Source organism: Palaemon carinicauda, chromosome 23, assembly GCF_036898095.1.
Source record: "Palaemon carinicauda isolate YSFRI2023 chromosome 23, ASM3689809v2, whole genome shotgun sequence".
NCBI classification, from domain to species: domain Eukaryota; kingdom Metazoa; phylum Arthropoda; class Malacostraca; order Decapoda; family Palaemonidae; genus Palaemon; species Palaemon carinicauda.
The window spans coordinates 91,568,392-91,586,879 of record NC_090747.1 but is presented as its reverse complement, the minus strand read 5'-3'; the positions used below and the strand labels follow the sequence as shown (position 1 = coordinate 91,586,879).

The 18,488-nt window shown below is 44.1% G+C and overlaps 1 protein-coding gene across 5 annotated transcripts in view; it reads right to left on the bottom strand.

The window, feature by feature from the left end:
- The window catches only part of LOC137617234 (protein amalgam-like), a 170,347-nt gene that overhangs the window by 18,219 nt on the left and 133,640 nt on the right, over window positions 1-18,488 (bottom strand). For all 5 annotated transcript variants that reach the window (XM_068347182.1, XM_068347183.1, XM_068347184.1 and 2 more), the window contains exons 9-10: window positions 11,600-11,702; window positions 78-270 (exon numbers count right to left, since the gene is read on the bottom strand). In XM_068347182.1, coding sequence (XP_068203283.1) covers window positions 78-270; window positions 11,600-11,702 — 296 coding nt within the window. The remainder of the gene's footprint in view (window positions 1-77; window positions 271-11,599; window positions 11,703-18,488) is intronic.

Sequence of the window (18,488 nt, the reverse complement as noted above, 5' to 3'; positions counted from 1 at the left end):
ACTTGTTGGAATTTGCCCAAAAGAAATTTTTTATGAAATTTGATACAACAATATGTATGGCTGCGCGGAAGTCTCACCTGGGTCAAACGTTGTGAAAGCAAATGTTTCGTTAATGTCACTAGAACCAAATTCATTCTTGGCGGAGATTTGAACGTAATAAGATGCTCCGGGTTCCAAGTCTGTTAGTGTATGTTCCTTGGAATGGTACATTGATGAGGATGTCGTTCCAGGAACTGTGAAGTTTACCCACTTTTCGTCAGAGTCTGTCTCCTGCAGCATTGGGAAAGAAAAAGGAAAGGAGACAAAAAGGTCTTATTTGATTTGGTGTTGAAGGTTGTATACCATGATCCTGAAAAAGCAGACCAATCTATGTTCTTTTGAATTAAAGACAACTTTATGCTAATTCAACCTAAAGTATAGGGATATCATAGTTCTCATATTTTCAGTGGTCAAAAATGCTTAACCATTTTGAAATTCTCTTAGAATACTCCACTACTAAAACTATTTCAGTGTAATGCAACTGGCAATTGAAATGAAGCACAGTGAATGACAGATGTCTATATCAAAGCAAACTATACGATCATGTTTAATATTTGTCTATTCTATTGCTGTTACTTTTGTATTCATCCAATTGTTTTGCCATGCAGAGTACTCTTAAATCCTTTCGTCAGTCAGCAATAGAAATCAAGTAAAGATAGAGTACATGCAGAAAGATTTATGATGGTTAGATGTACTGTAATTGATTTGAAGACGCAGATCTTCAAGCATTAATAACCTGCCAGTATGCTTATGTGCTTCTTTGGATAAGCATATAACATTTTTCTCAAAACTGTAAATGGACAACATATCGTCTGTTATTAATTTGTAAAGTTTTAAATAATCTTTCCGTTTCACAGATTGCTGGTATTATTATATAAAATATTATAAAAGGCCACTTGATAGCTGCTATGGTGATTTTGGTAGGCTAGAAGGACCTTTGATTGAATTAAGCAAAATAAATGTCATTAAGTAAAGAACTATTTTGGAGGCTACAAATGCTGTGGATATTCAGATGTTATATAGAATGTACACAACCTTTTAACTGGTACTATATGGTAACTGCTGAAAAATTATTACACGCATGTAAGATTACAAGTGAATTACCATGTAGATGGACCAATTTTAAGAATTACAAATTGGAGATGAGTTTTCTTATAGGTCGCTAGGACAAGGTACATTTAAAACATAAATTTTTTTTATTCAACACCTTTACTTGCAGGAAAGAGGTGCGAGTGTATGCCAAGACTCTTTTCTTTGTTACAAATATAAAAATAATACTGATCTGATAACTATTGAATAATCAAATGTACTCTTTCCACACAATAACATCATTCTGTAGTACTATCTTTATTATTAAGATAACGAATCCATGATCATAGAGCATGTTTATAGAAATATTACTGGCCTTAGGCAAGTCTTTGACTAAAAACTTATCTTGTGGTGTGTCTAAAACTGCATCTCCTTGTGCATTTCTGGCTCTCAAAGAATGGTAAGTGTATCCAGAATTGTTATATCCTTAGCGCTGAATAATGTGAAAGTTGTTGAACATATTTATAGCTTATATATCTAATTTGATTCTTACAAGTAAGGTGCAATAGCTGTGGATCATGGGTACTGTAATATCCTCTTAAAAGATGTGGATTTAGGTATGTACAGTAGTGTTTTTTTCCAATTTCTTTTACAATTTTTCTTGGTTTGGTGTTCTTTGTCAGCATTGGTGTCATCAGTAGTAACCAAAGGGACAAGCTGATGCCATTTATAGTTGGTACTGTACTGTTTTTTTTTTTGTTTTTTTTTTTAATTCCTTTTACAATTTTTCTTGGTTTGGGATCGCAGTATTGGTGTCATCAGCAGTAACCAAAAGGACCAGATGATACCGTTTGTAGTCTGATTACTCTTTGGCTGAAAACTAGCAAACTTTGTGGTATGATGCTTTATTGATTAATTTCTAAAGCATATTGTTTAGTTATCTGATTAGTAAAGAGAATGTCTGAGCACTTTTACAGTAAGTGTTGCATTTCATTGGGGATTTAGTTTTAATTAAATTAATACAGTAATTGTTAATATAATGAGTTTAACAATTAATAACATGGTTCTTTGTACTGTACTCATGTCTTTAGTTCATTTTACTTTGAGAAGTGTAATTGCTAATTGTATAAGTGTATACTGTACAGCTATTCTTCAGCATCTAGTTACATCTAAAGAGACAGTTGTAAGTTAATTCTATGTGCTATTTGCTGTATATTAATGATCAAACATTACGTACTGTATTTCATGTCAAAATTTATCGTAGCAAAAATCGAGGATATTTTTAGAGATGAATAATTTATGAATAAATTAAAAATTTCTTAAAAGGATTTTTAAAGAGAAGCATCTTAGAATTGCTTTGAACATAATGATTCAGACATTTTACAGTCTAAAAGATGAATATCTGGTGACTAAGGAAAATTTTCTGAATAAGTATATTCAAGAGTGACAACTTATGTTGTTAATAATAAAAGAGTTAATCTTTGCTTTCTCATTCTTTAAAATTAGAATAAAAATTGTAAGGTTTAGCTTCAATGCAATCATGTTAAATGAATTTCTTAAAGCAAAAGTTGACCTTTAGTAAATTTACATTTCATTTACTTTAGTAATTTTTTTTCATTTATGGCATTATTTCACACAGTTTAATTGAAAATATAGTTTGCAGCTTTTGTTTTCTTTGTTGTTGTGGTTCCATAATCGTATATTTGAACACAGAAACACGTATATTTATAATGCAGAGAGCGACTGTTGACTTGAAGAAAAGCTTTTTGGAATAGTAAACACCTTACCTTATAAGCAAAATACTGACCATTGTGAGCACACACAACAGAACAAGTGACTTCACACTTATGATTCCTGAAGGTGGAAATGTGTGGAGGCCCCTAATCCCAGATAACATCATTAACAATTGCAATATTATTGTGACATTATCAATCCTTTGGGTTTTCCCATTATTTAATCATATGAATGGCAGCCCTGTTATTGATAATTGGTAACCTGCATTCAAAAGCTGGTGGCATATTCAGCAATGACATTTCAAAAGGCTGGTTGTCTTACATAATAATGTTATCATTCCTGTTTCTAAAGGTGTGCAGCCCCGTATGAAATTGTTAGGATTTTATCTAAAGGCTGATAGCCCTGTATTCGAAGGAAGCTAGCTCCGTGTGCAGTAGTTGCAGTTCTTGTTGTAGAAGGTTGGTAGCTTTCGTTTCTTTAAAATATCAGTAGATTAGAAGTTGTAAATATAGTACCCACGATTTATTCCCAATATTGTGACATTTTTGTGTCTAAGATAAGGAATTTGTGTGTGTCAATGTAGGTCACAAAATTATCGTTTCTGACATTAACCTCATGGCATTTGATACGTCCCATGTTATCATGGGCGGTATTAAAATAATGCTGTAATTGCAGAAATATATCAGATTTGGATCCAATTAGATTCAGAGAGCTATTCACCTATCTATCAAGTAATGAGATCACACCATGGATTGATAAAATGAAAATGTTACCAATAACAATAATCTCATTGATTATTTCTTTACTGTACTTTGAAAACAGTAACAGTAGTACTGCATGACTCTACCAGCTAAATGTACAGTATAAAGAATCCAGTCTTACACCATTATGTTGCATATGTAGGCTACTAAAATACTATACATAAATACTGTACACAAAAACAGAAATATACATACTGGGATACAAACATACAGTATACTGTATGTATATACCAAGTGAATGTATGTACAGTATGAATACTGTACTGTATATGAATAGTACGTATGCACACACAAAGCAAACATCTATATATGTGCTGTATATATGTAAAAAAAAGTAGTAATCCAAACACATTTGAATTATATATATACTGTATATATATATATATATATATATATATATATATATATATATATATATATATATATTTTTCAATATTAAACTTAGCCGGTGATTATATAAGCTGCAGCTCTGCTGCTCGACAGAAAACTCTACGTTCAAAATCCGCCAGCGATCGCTATGCAGGTAGGGGGTGTACTTCAACAGCGCCATCTGTCGTGCAGGTACTCAGTACTCAATGTAAACACAGAACTCAATTTTCTCTCTGTCGTGCCACCGGCAAGACCTACTAAATTCGCTGTTGCTAACTGGATTGGTTTTCACAACTTTTTGGTGAAGTACACGTTTCTAGTTTTGAGCTTTCGCTTTGCAGGCTTTATCTTCAATACATCCTTGCATTCTTTTGTTGATATCGGATTATTTGTTGATGACTTTGGATAGTTTTTGAATTCCCCTTTGACTAATTCAAAATGGCTGACCCTTCTCAAGTCCCTAAATTCGGGAAGTGTAATGCTAGGGACTGTTCAAGGCGTCTTCCGAAGGCCTCTATCGATCCTCACACCGTTTGTTCCAATTGTTGGGATAAAACCTGTCAATTGGAAGATCGATGTGAGGAATGCGTTGGGCTTTCGGAATTCGATTTTATCGAATTCCAGAAATATACACGTAGGCTAGAGAGAGATAGAGTCAGGAGAAGTTCATCTCGCTCCGTTGAATTTTCCTCTCCTCATGCCCCACAACCTATTCCTTCCCCTGTAGTGGTTGCTCCTGATCCCCCTTCTAGCACTCAAGAACCTTCGATGGCAGATATGATGCGTGCCATCCAAGCTCTGGGTGAGAGAGTCGAGTCCTTGGCTAGTGACCGTAACCAGCTCATGGCAGACGTCAAGGAGCTGAAGTGTAAGAGTGCAGTGGGTAGTGATAAAGTGAGTGGTAGTGTTGTGGATAGTGTTGCGCTTGAGGGTTCGTCTGTTCGTGCCTGTCGTCCTCCCAGTCCGGGACCTCTTGCAAGCTCCCAAGCCCAGGGGAGAAGCAATGTCGTACGACCAAAGGGTTCGAGAGGCTTTAATCAGCGAACAGACGTTCCCTCCTTGGTTTCGGGCGTATCTACCCAAGATCGCCCCACCCACACAAAGACGAGAGAGCCCATTTATTCCTCGTCTGCGGAAGAGGTTTCTCGTAAGAAACCATGGACCAAGGTCTCGCGGCCTCTTAAGCGCAAGTCGGTCCCTTCCGCGCAAGTCCAACGAACCAGTTGTAGCCACTGGGTCAGTTCGGACTCGCTGCAGTCTTCCGACGACTGCTCACCTCCTAAGAGAGGCAAAGCGGTACCGCATCAGGCAGTAACACCGTCTGTTGCCGCACCTGCTCCTGTAGACCCTAAGTGGTCTTTACTGCAGACCATACAGTCTCAGTTAACGTCATTGATGCAGGACTTTCGTGCGAAGAAGGTTGACGCTGCACCAACCTCTAGCCTACAACCACCCACGGTTGTGCGTCCGGTGGACGCTGAGGCGACCTTCTGCCGCACTCCAGCTGAGAGAGTCCCGCCACCCATGCGTTCCAGTGTACCCTGCCAGCCGCATGTTGACGTTCAGCGACGCACAGAACCTTCCGTTGACGTTCGCGAGGTACAACAACAGCCTAAGTTGTTTTGTTTTGACGCGGTGCGTCAACCTCCGCAACCCAGTGTGGTTACCTCTACTCGCCCACATCAGACTAGACAGTCTGGAGTAGACGCTTTGCGTCCCCGCGCTGCTATGGTTGTTGCCAGTTCACAGACTGGGCAACAGTTCCATGACGTTGCGTCCGGTTCAGTCACGCGTGCACCCGTGCTGCCGGACTCAGCTGACCAGCCGATTCCTACTCCTTTGCCGCTTCCTCCTCAATTCTCAGATGATGGACTCTCTGATGATGACGACGCTGCACACATTGATGACCCACATACGGACCTTGACGAACCCAAGACCACGCAACCCTCTTTGGACTTTAGAAAAGTTCTTGCTCTGTTCAAAGAGATGTATCCGGATCAGTTTGTGTCTGCGGCTCCACGCTCTCCTCCGTCAGAGTTTGCTTTAGGCACGCAGTCATCCGCGCCTGCCTTTACGAAACTCGTCCTCGCCCGCTCGTCCAAGAGAGCTTTACGAGTTTTAGGAGATTGGATGCAGTCCAAAAAGAACCTAGGGAAGACAGCATTTACGTTTCCCCCTGCGAAACTCTCTTCCAGATCGAGCGTCTGGTATGCCACGGGAGAAGTTCTCGGCTTGGGAGTTCCTGCCTCTGCCCAGGGCGACTTCTCAAGTCTAGTAGACTCTCCCCGCAGGCTAGCCATGAGACGCTCTAAGATATGCTGGTCTCCTTCGGACCTAGACCATCTGTTGAAAGGAGTGTTTAGAGCCTTCGAGGTCTTTAACTTTTTGGACTGGTGTCTCGGAGCTTTGAGCAGGAAGATCTCCCCGTCTGACAAGGAATCTTCCTTGCTCATAATGTCCTGCATGGACAAGGCCATACGTGACGGATCTAGTGAGCTTGCGGCTTCGTTCGTATCCGGGGTCCTCAAGAAACGGGAGAACCTTTGCTCTTTCCTGTCAGCTGGAGTAACACCATGTCAGAGATCGGAACTTCTTTTTGCTCCTCTCTCAAAGTGCCTTTTCCCAGAGGACTTGATTAAGGAGATTGCTGCCTCCTTGATTCAGAAGGACACCCATGACCTGGTTGCGTCCTCTGCCCGCAAAGCCACCCCTTTGCCTACCTTGTCAAGACCCAGGATGGACACTCCAGCGTCCAGATTCATTCCGCCCTTTCGTGGCAGAGCCTCCAGCAGAGGAGGTGCTCGTGCCGAAGGGAGACGTGGGAAGAAGAAAGGTACCAAGTCCTTTAAAGGCAGAGTCTGACTGCCACCTTCTTCAGACAGCAGTGGGAGCCAGACTCAAGAACTTCTGGCAGACCTGGGAGAAAAGAGGCGCAGATGCACAATCTGTGAAGTTGCTCAGAGAAGGGTACAAGATCCCGTTTGTACGCAAACCCCCTCTAGCAACGTCTCCCATCGATCTCTCTCCCAGGTACAGAGAGGAAGACAAGAGACGAGCTTTGAAGCAGGAGGTGTCTCTCTTACTAGAAAAGGGAGCGGTAGTCAAAGTCCGGGACCATCAATCCCCGGGCTTCTACAACCGTCTCTTCTTAGTGGTAAAGAAGACAGGAGGGTGGAGGCCGGTGCTAGACGTCAGTGCGCTGAATGTCTTTGTCACAAAGCAGACGTTCGCCATGGAGACCACAAAGTCCGTTCTAGCAGCGGTCAGGAAGGAAGACTGGATGGTCTCTTTAGACCTAAGGGACGCATACTTTCACGTCCCCATCCACCCAGAATCCCAACCTTTTCTGAGATTTATTTACGAAAAGGTTGTCTACCAATTTCAAGCCCTGTGCTTTGGCCTAAGCACAGCTCCTCTTGTGTTTACGAGGCTGATGAGGAATATTGCCAAATTCCTGCATTTAGCGGATATCAGAGCCTCCCTCTATTTGGACGACTGGCTTCTAAGAGCTTCTTCCAGTCGTCGCTGTCTGGAGAATCTAAAGTGGACTCTAGATCTGATCAAGGAATTGGGTCTCCTGGTCAATATGGAAAAGTCTCAACTGGTCCCATCCCAAACTATTGTGTATTTAGGGATGGAGATTCACAGTCAAGCTTTTCGGGCTTTTCCGTCGGCCCCCAGAACAAGTCAAGCCCAGGTATGCATCCAGAACATGCTAAAGAAGGAACGATGTTCAGTCAGACAGTGGATGAGTCTGATAGGGACGCTTTCATCCCTGGAACAGTTTGTTTCGTTAGGGAGACTACACCTCCGTCCCCTTCAATTTCACCTAGCCGTTTACTGGAAAAAGGACAAGACGCTAGAAGCGGTCTCGATCCCCATTTCCGAGAAGATGAAGTCGTCCCTGACTTGGTGGAAGGACAGTATCAGCCTCAGAGAGGGTCTGCCCCTGGCTGTTCAGACCCCCAACCACGTTCTCTTCTCGGACGCATCGGACACGGGCTGGGGTGCGACATTAGACGGTCAGGAATGCTCGGGAACTTGGAACTCGAATCAAAGAACGTTACATATCAACTGCAAGGAGCTACTGGCAGTTCATCTGGCCTTGAAAAGCTTCAAGTCCCTCCTTCAAGGCAAAGTGGTGGAGGTGAACTCGGACAACACCACGGCCTTGGTGTACATCTCCAAGCAAGGAGGGACCCATTCTATGACGTTGTACGAGATCGCAAGGGACCTCCTCACCTGGTCAAAAGATCTAAACCTTTCCCTAGTAACGAGGTTCATCCAAGGCAACTTGAATGTCATGGCAGATTGCCTCAGTCGGAAGGGTCAAATCATTCCAACAGAATGGACCCTACACAAGGATGTGTGCAAGAGACTGTGGGCCACATGGGGCCAGCCTACCATAGATCTCTTCGCAACCTCGATGACCAAGAGGCTCCCAATATATTGCTCACCAATCCCGGACCCAGCAGCAGTTCATATAGATGCCTTTCTACTGGATTGGTCACATCTAGACCTTTATGCATTCCCCCGTTCAAAATTGTCAACAAGGTACTGCAGAAGTTTGCCTCTCACGAAGGGACAAGGTTGACGTTAGTTGCTCCCCTCTGGCCCGCGAGAGAATGGTTCACCGAGGTACTTCAATGGCTGGTGGACGTTCCCAGAACTCTTCCTCTAAGAGTGGACCTTCTACGTCAGCCACACGTAAAGAAGGTACACCAAGGCCTCCACGCTCTTCGTCTGACTGCCTTCAGACTATCGAAAGACTCTCTAGAGCTAGAGGCTTTTCGAAGGAGGCAGCCAGGGCGATTGCTAGAGCAAGGAGGACATCCACTCTTAGAGTCTACCAGTCGAAGTGGGAAGTCTTCCGAAACTGGTGCAAGTCAGTATCAATATCCTCGACCAGTACCTCTGTAACCCAAATAGCTGACTTCCTATTATACCTGAGGAAAGAAAGATCTCTTTCAGCTCCCACTATCAAAGGTTACAGAAGCATGTTGGCATCAGTCTTCCGTCACAGAGGCTTAGATCTTTCCAACAACAAAGATCTACAGGACCTCCTTAAGTCTTTTGAGACCACGAAGGAGCGTCGTTTGGCTACACCTGGTTGGAATTTAGACGTGGTACTAAGATTCCTTATGTCAGAAAGGTTCGAGCCACTACAATCAGCCTCCTTTAAAGATCTCACTTTAAAGACTATTTTCCTGGTTTGCTTAGCCACAGCTAAAAGAGTCAGTGAGATTCACGCCTTCAGCAGGAACATCGGATTTTCATCTGAGACGGCTACATGTTCTTTACAGCTTGGTTTTCTAGCCAAAAACGAGCTACCTTCTCGTCCTTGGCCGAAATCGTTCGATATTCCAAGCCTTTCAAATATGGTTGGAAATGAACTAGAAAGAGTCTTATGCCCTGTTAGAGCTCTTAAGTTCTATTTAAGACAAACTAAACCTTTACGAGGACAGTCAGAAGCTTTATGGTGTTCTATTAAGAAACCTTCTTTGCCTATGTCAAAGAATGCAGTATCCTATTATATCAGACTGTTGATACGAGAAGCTCATTCCCATCTGAGTGAGGAAGACCAAGCTTTGCTGAAGGTAAGGACACATGAAGTTAGAGCTGTCGCAACTTCAGTGGCCTTTAAACAAAATAGATCTCTGCAGAGTATAATGGACGCAACCTATTGGAGAAGCAAGTCAGTGTTCGCGTCTTTTTATCTTAAAGATGTCCAGTCTCTTTACGAGAACTGCTACACCCTGGGACCATTCGTAGCAGCGAGTGCAGTAGTGGGTGAGGGCTCAACCACTACATTCCCCTAATTCCATAACCTTTTTTAATCTTTCTCTTGAATTGTTTTTTATTGTTGTTTTTGAGTTGTCCGGAAGGCTAAGAAGCCTTTCGCATCCTGGTTGATTTGGCGGGTGGTCAAATTCTTTTCTTGAGAAGCGCCTAGATTAGAGGTTTTGATGAGGTCCTGTAGTATGGGTTGCAACCCTTGATACTTCAGCTCCTAGGAGTCGCTCAGCATCCTAAGAGGATCGCGAGGCTCAGTAAGGAAGACGTACTTAAAAAGGCAGAGTAATTGTTCAAGTCGACTTCCTTACCAGGTACTTATTTATTTTATGTTTGTTATTTTGAATAACTGCTAAAATGAAATAAAAAATCCTTAGCTCATAATAATGTAAACAATTAATGCTGGTCTCTACCCACCCCCCTGGGTGTGAATCAGCTTATATAATCACCGGCTAAGTTTAATATTGAAAAATGTTATTTTTATAATAAAATAAATTTTTGAATATACTTACCCGGTGATTATATATTAAAGGACCCTCCCTTCCTCCCCAATAGAGACCCAGTGGACCGAGGAGAAAATTGAGTTCTGTGTTTACATTGAGTACTGAGTACCTGCACGACAGATGGCGCTGTTGAAGTACACCCCCTACCTGCATAGCGATCGCTGGCGGATTTTGAACGTAGAGTTTTCTGTCGAGCAGCAGAGCTGCAGCTTATATAATCACCGGGTAAGTATATTCAAAAATTTATTTTATTATAAAAATAACATATTATAATATTTTGACATATTGATGGTTATACAGGTATATACATTGGTGCTGTACAGGATTGTAAATCAGTGGTTCTTAGCCATGGTATACAAACATTCTCATCGTGGTATGAAATATAATTTATGAAGTTAAGAAATTTTTGTTGGTCAGTCAACACTGACCTTAAACGCACAGCCTCCCATATACTTATTTTCTTTTACACTGAGCCATTTTTACTGACAGTAAGCAGCCTCAGAGAAAAACAAACTGGGTTATCTGTACACATTAACCATTCCACACTTTATAAACTATTGTCTCTCTTTTCCCCAACTTTCAACTTACAACTGACTTCTCGCATTACTCCGTTCAGAAAGACGTCTCAGACCCCATTTGCATCAAACCAGTTACTCTCATCTGCATGTAATTTTTCATGCTTTCTTTCCCTAATAAAGTCTTGTAATATCACCCAGCAACTTATCCTACATAACAGAAATTCTCAATAGCTCCTGCAATACCTTCATAACTATTTTATCCTAAGTTTTTAAAGATTTATATATATGGTTTTTTTACTCTGTACAGTAAAACTTTTATCATATCTTTTGAATAACAATGTTACGATTATTCCTCTCAATTATTTCTTCATAACCTATCCCTCATCCAAACATATCTAGTCACATTGTTAACATAACATTGCACATCACTTTTAATTTTATCAAGAGAAAATGTGAATTCAAGGTCAATGAAAGATTATTTATCTGAATAGGTCAAATAATATTCCAAGATTTAAGACCCCTTTTTGTAGCAACTCGCAAGAAAGTGGTACAGGGCTTTTTAAAGTGAAAGATTAATTATAAAATATACATAACTGTATTGTATTTGAAAAAAAAAGTCTTTGGCATTTAAGCAGGATATTCTCTGTTCTTTCACTTCTATGTGAAAAGGCAAGTAGTAGTATTTTACAAATTTCAAGATGGATAAAAAATTTCTTATCCATAAAACCGCAATTTACAAAATGGCTAAGAACCACTATATCTACATCAAAATATAAATCAATGTCTGATTTATATTTCTGAATCCATGTACACAGTATGCCCAAACTTTCATATACAATTGATCATTACTTACATTTCTATAAGCGATGTTATAAGCCAGTACAGGAGAGTAACTCTCTACTTCCCACACTAGAGTATACTTAGTGTCTTTTTCTCCGAGTTTTGGACTTGAAAACCTGGGGGGGGGGAGAATAGTGGTGTTATTATTGTTATTTTTTCAATATTAAACTTACCCGATAATCATGTAGCTGTCAACTCCGTTGCCCGACAGAATTCTATGGAGGGATACGCCAGCTATCACAATACTAGAAGGGGGTGTACTTACCAGCGCCACCTGTGGCCAGGTACTCAATCATTTGTTGTTGACACCTCCTCAATTATTCCTCTGTCGTGCTTCCGGCTAGACGTTCTGGGATACGCTTATGGTCTTCGAGTTTATTCACGGATATTTGGTGAAGTATTCTCTCAGATTAACGGCTGTCGCTTTACTGGAATCCTTCTTATATTAGCTAGATAGCTTTTATATAATACTGATATAACGGTTAACGAATTTTGCTTGTTTTTGGATCACCCTTTGGCTAACTCTTTGAAACAAGATGTCTGACGTTTCGCAAGCCCCCTCCCATAGACGATGTAGGTCTTGCAATAGGCGTATTCCGAAGGCCTCGGTAGATCCTCACACCGCTTGTTCTGACTGTAGGGACAGGCCCTGTCTATTAGAAAATCGATGTGAGGAATGCGCCGGACTTTCGGAATTGGAATTTGTCCGTCTTTTAAAATATTCATCTAAGTTAGAGAGAGGTAGAGTTAGGAGAAGTTCTTCTCACTCTTCTATGTTTTCCTCACCTCATGATCCCCTACCTTTTCCTACCCCTGTAGTGGCTACCCCCGAACCTACTGTGTGCCCTCCGCCTGATATGTCAGTTGTTTTGCGTGCTATTCAGGCTTTAGGCGATAAAGTAGAATCAGTGGTAAGTGACCATAAGTCTCTGATGGCCGAAGTTAAAGAACTGAAGGTCAAGAGTGCAGTGGGTGGAATTAGTGCCAGTGCTGTGACGAGTGCTAGTGTCGGTGCAGTGCCAAGTGCTAGTGGTGCCAGTGTGGTGCGTGAGGATTTTTCTGTGCGAGCCAGTCGTCCTCCCAGTCCGGGACCTCTTGCAAGCTCCCATGCCCAGGGGAGAAGCAATGTCGAAGGGCTTAAGGGTTCGACAGGCCTTGTTAGGCGCACAGAACTATCCTCGGTGGTTGCGGGCGTGTCTTCCTTAGACCGTCACTCCCACCTGCAGACGATTGAGCCCGTCTTATTCTCGTCCGCTGATCAACTAGCAGGGAAGAAACGTTGGTCTCAGGTCTCGAGACCGCTTAAACGTAGAGTCCAGTCCGCGAGAGCTCAGCCAGGTTGCAGTCATTGGCTCAGCTCTGACTCGCCTCAGTCATCTGTCGACTGTACTCCGCCCAAGAGGAGTAAGGTTCTGCCAAAACAGAGCCCGACTGTGACTTTGCCTCAGTCTGTTATCGTTTCTGCCGATCCCAAGTGGACCCTGCTTCAGTCCATGCAAGCTCAGCTTTCGGACTTGATGCGTGAGTGTCGGGCTGAGAGTGTTGCACCTCCTCCTCCGCCTACACTCCCTCCGCCTGTTCTCGCTCCGCCTGTGCTCGCCCCGCCTGCACTTGCTCCGCCTGGTCGCAGCACCATCTGCCAGGCGTACGATGTTGAGCCACTTTCGGAGTTCGCTGTTCCCAGTGGTGTTCAGCCTCAGCCTTCTTTAAGGCAACCCTTGCTTTGGGATCAGGAGAGTTATTCCACTCTTCCTCCGCCTCCCCTTGCTGCTCCACCAGTGGTGCAACTCTCGGTTGGGGTACAACAACCTCTCCCCTCCGTGAGTCTGTCTGCTCAGCCATCGCTGCAGCGAGCTCAACCCTCCTCAAGGCAAGCTCCTCTACACCCTGGACTTGCGCCTCAGGAGCCTCAGCTTGCGAGAACTTTACCTTGTTCTGCGCAGCCTCAACCTCATCATGCTCCGCTCATCTCACAGGAACAGGAACGGACTACTCCGCCTCCGTCCTCCGCTCAGCTTGTGCAATCCTTGGGTTCAACCTCTCTTGCTAGGAGTCAACCTCCTTCACCCATGCGCCTGCCTTCTGCTTCGTCTGTTGTTCAGCCTTTGCAGTCTGAGCCTCAGGTTTTCCCTCAACAGTTACTGGAAGAGGAAACCACTGTTATTGTTCCTACCCGTTCTGACTCTGCGGTTCAGCATTCTGGTCCGATCGCTTCGCTACCCTCTGCTGATGAGGTGTCGGATGATGAGGAGGCACACCTTGATCCCTCATCAGACGTGGACGAATCTAAGCTTTCTCCATTGTCGATTGATTTTCGTAAGGTCTTGGCTCTACTCAGGGAGATTTACCCAGACCACTTCGTCTCTGCTATTCCCCGCTCTCCACCATCTGAGTTTTCGCTGGGCGTACAACAAGCTAAGTCCAACTATACTAAGCTTGTCCTAGCTAGATCCTCCAAGAGGGCTTTAAGGATCTTAGGGGAGTGGCTGCAGTCTAAACAACACCTTGGCAAGACTTCCTTCATGTTCCCTCCAACGAAGCTCGCTTCGAAAGGTTGCGTTTGGTATGCCACAGGGGAAGCACCAGGCTTAGGAGTACCTGCCTCTGCCCAGGCTGACTTCTCAAGTCTGGTGGACTCGCCTCGGAGGACTGCTATGAGACGCTCGAAGGTTTGTTGGACCTTCTCAGACCTGGATCATTTTCTGAAAGGGTTGTTCAGAGCATTTGAAATGTTCAACTTTCTCGACTGGTGCCTGGGAGCCCTCAGCAAGAAAACCTCTCCTGCGGACAAAGATTCTGCCATGCTAATTATGTCCTGCATGGATAAGGCCATCAGAGATGGATCGGGTGAGCTAGCGTCGTTATTTGTATCAGGGGTGTTGAAGAAAAGGGAACAACTGTGTACCTTCCTTTCCGCCAGCATTACACCTTGCCAACGGTCACAACTCCTTTTTGCTCCACTCTCAAAGTTCCTCTTTCCCGAGGAGCTAGTTAAGGACTTGTCGGCTGCCCTGATACAAAAGGACACGCACGATCTTGTAGCCTCATCGGCTCGTAAGTCTAAGGTTGCCACCTCAGTCCCCAAGACTTATCGCTCCCCAGTGGCTGATACCCCGGCTACGAGGTTCATACCGCCCTTTCGTGGTAGAGCCCCCAGCCGAGGAAGCTCCCGTCCAGACTCTCACAGGAGCAAGTCTAGGAAAGGATCCAGGACATCTAAGGGAAAGAACTGACTCTCAGATTCTCCAGACAACAGTAGGAGCCAGACTCAAGATCTTCTGGCGAGCCTGGGAGAAGAGAGGTGCAGACGCACAGTCTGTCAGTTGGCTGAGGTACGGTTACAGGATTCCATTCTGCCTCAAACCACCTCTGACCACATCGCCCATCAACCTCTCTCCCAACTACAAAGAAGAGGACAAGAGGCTAGCATTGCAACAGGAGGTGTCGCTACTTGTGCAGAAGAAGGCAGTGGTTATAGTCCGGGACCATCAATCCCCGGGCTTCTACAACCGTCTCTTTCTTGTGGCCAAGAAGACAGGAGGTTGGAGACCGGTGCTGGACGTCAGCTCTCTCAACGAGTATGTCACCAAGCAGACGTTCACGATGGAGACGACCAAGTCGGTCTTAGCAGCGGTCAGACAGGAGGACTGGATGGTCTCGTTGGACTTGAAAGATGCATACTTTCACGTTCCCATTCATCCAGACTCCCAACCTTTCCTGAGATTCGTTTTCGGAAAGGTTGTCTTTCAGTTCCAAGCCCTGTGTTTTGGCCTAAGCACAGCTCCTATGGTCTTTACTCATCTGATGAGGAATGTAGCGAAATTCCTACACTTATCGAACATCAGAGCCTCCCTCTACCTAGACGACTGGCTGTTGAGAGCCTCCACGAGTCGTCGTTGTCTGGAGAACCTCAAATGGACTTTAGACTTAATCAGAGACCTAGGTCTATTAGTCAATATAGAGAAATCTCAACTCATTCCCTCCCAATCCATTGTGTACCTGGGAATGGAGATTCAGAGTCAGGATTTTCGGGCTTTTCCATCGGCCCCCAGGATAAACCAAGCCCTAGAGTGCATCATGAGCATGCTGAAGAGGAGCAATTGCTCAGTGAGACAGTGGATGAGTCTCACAGGGACCCTCTCATCACTGGCCCTGTTTGTCGAGCTAGGAAGACTCCACCTTCGCCCTCTTCAATTCCATCTTGCTGCTCATTGGGACAAGGGCTCGACTCTAGAAGCAGTCTCTATCCCTATCAACCAAGAGATGAAGACCACTCTCCTGTGGTGGAAGCACAATCTCCTTCTCAAGGAGGGTCTATCGTTGGCCATCCAGACCCCCAATCTTCATCTCTTCTCAGATGCATCGGACTCGGGCTGGGGTGCGACCTTGGACGGACGGGAATGCTCAGGAGTATGGAACAAGGAACAAGGATTACTCCACATCAACTGCAAGGAACTGTTAGCAGTTCATCTAGCCCTGTTGAACTTCAAGTCCCTCCTGCTAGGCAAAGTGGTGGAGGTGAATTCAGACAACACCACAGCCTTGGCTTACATCTCCAAGCAAGGAGGGACCCATTCGAGGAGCCTTTACGAGATCGCAAGGGACCTCCTCATTTGGTCAAGAGGTCTAAACCTCACTCTGGTCACGAGGTTCATCCAGGGCGATATGAATGTTTCAGCGGATCGCCTCAGCAGAAGGAATCAGGTCATTCCCACGGAATGGACCCTCCACAAGAGTGTGTGCAACAGACTTTGGACCTTGTGGGGTCAACCTACCATAGATCTGTTTGCCACCTCCATAACCAAGAGACTTCCGCTTTATTGTTCCCCTGTTCCAGACCCTGCAGCGGTTCATGTGGATGCTTTTCTTCTGAACTGGTCCCATCTCGACCTGTACGCATTCCCTCCGTTCAAGATAATAAACAAAGTTCTGCAGAAATTCGTCTCGCACGAAGGGACACGGCTGACGCTGGTTGCTCCCCTTTGGCCTGCAAGAGAATGGTACACAGAGGTACTTCAATGGCTAGTCGACTTCCCCAGGACTCTACCTCTAAGAGTGGACCTTCTACGTCAACCACACGTAGACAGGTTGCATCCAAACCTCCACGCTCTTCGGCTGACTGCCTTCAGACTGTCGAAAGATTCGCTAGAGCTAGAGGCTTTTCGAAGGAGGCAGCCAGTGCGATTGCCAGAGCTAGAAGAGTTTCCACTCGTAGAGTCTACCAGTCTAAGTGGGAGGTCTTCCGAAGCTGGTGTAGAGCCAATTCAATATCCTCTACCAATACCTCTGTGATCCAAATAGCTGACTTCCTTCTACATCTTAGGAATGAGAGATCCCTTTCAACACCTACGATTAAAGGATATAGGAGCATGTTGGCCTCAGTTCTCCGCCACAGGGGTTTGGACCTGTCTTCCAACAAGGACCTTCAAGACATTCTCAAGTCTTTTGAGACGTCTAAAGAACGTCGTCTTTCCACTCCAGGCTGGAATCTAGACGTAGTCTTAAGGTTCCTTATGACATCTAGGTTCGAACCTCTCCAGTCAGCTTCCTTCAAGGATCTTACCCTCAAGACTGCTTTTCTCGTTTGCCTTGCAACAGCTAAGAGAGTCAGTGAGGTTCATGCCTTCAGCAAGAACATTGGTTTCACAACCGAATCTGCAACATGTTCTTTTCAGCTTGGATTCCTAGCAAAGAACGAGCTTCCTTCACGTCCTTGGCCTAGATCGTTCGAAATACCTAGCCTCTCCAACATGGTAGGTAACGAACTAGAGAGAGTTCTTTGCCCTGTCAGAGCTCTCAAATATTATCTGAAGAGGTCTAAACCTATTCGAGGACAGTCAGAAGCCTTATGGTGTGCCATCAAGAAACCCTCGAGACCCATGTCCAAGAATGGGCTTTCGTACTATATAAGGCTTCTGATCAGAGAAGCACATTCTCACTTAAAGGAGGAAGACCTTGCATTGCTGAAGGTAAGGACCCACGAAGTAAGAGCTGTAGCTACTTCGTTGGCCTTTAATAAAAACCGTTCTCTGCAGAGCATAATGGATGCAACCTATTGGAGGAGCAAGTCAGTGTTTGCATCATTTTATCTGAAAGATGTCCAGTCTCTTTACGAGAACTGCTACACCCTGGGACCATTCGTAGCAGCGAGTGCAGTAGTAGGTGAGGGCTCAGCCACTACATTCCCTTAATCCCATAACCTTTTTTAACCTTTCTCTTGAATACTTTTATTGTTGTTTTTTATGGTTGTTACGGTAGGCTAAGAAGCCTTCCGCATCCTTGGATTTGGCGGGTGGTCTATTCATTCTTGAGAAGCGCCTGGGTTAAAGGTTTGGTAGAGGTCCTTTAGTAGGGGTTGCAACCCCGTGTACTTTAGCACCTTTGGGTTGATTCAGCCTCCAAGAGGAACGCTGCGCTCAGTAAGGAAGACGAACTTTAAATAAAGAGGCAGAGTAACGGTTCTATTCGACTTCCTTACCAGGTACTTATTATTTCATTGTTATTTGAGATAACTGTTATATGAAATATGGGATACTTAGCTATCCTTTAATCTTGTACACTGGTTTTCACCCACCTCCCTGGGTGTGAATCAGCTACATGATTATCGGGTAAGTTTAATATTGAAAAATGTTATTTTTATTAATAAAATAAATTTTTGAATATACTTACCCGATAATCATGATTTAATCGACCCTCCCTTTCCTCCCCAGAGAGAACCAGTGGACCGAGGAATAATTGAGGAGGTGTCAACAACAAATGATTGAGTACCTGGCCACAGGTGGCGCTGGTAAGTACACCCCCTTCTAGTATTGTGATAGCTGGCGTATCCCTCCATAGAATTCTGTCGGGCAACGGAGTTGACAGCTACATGATTATCGGGTAAGTATATTCAAAAATTTATT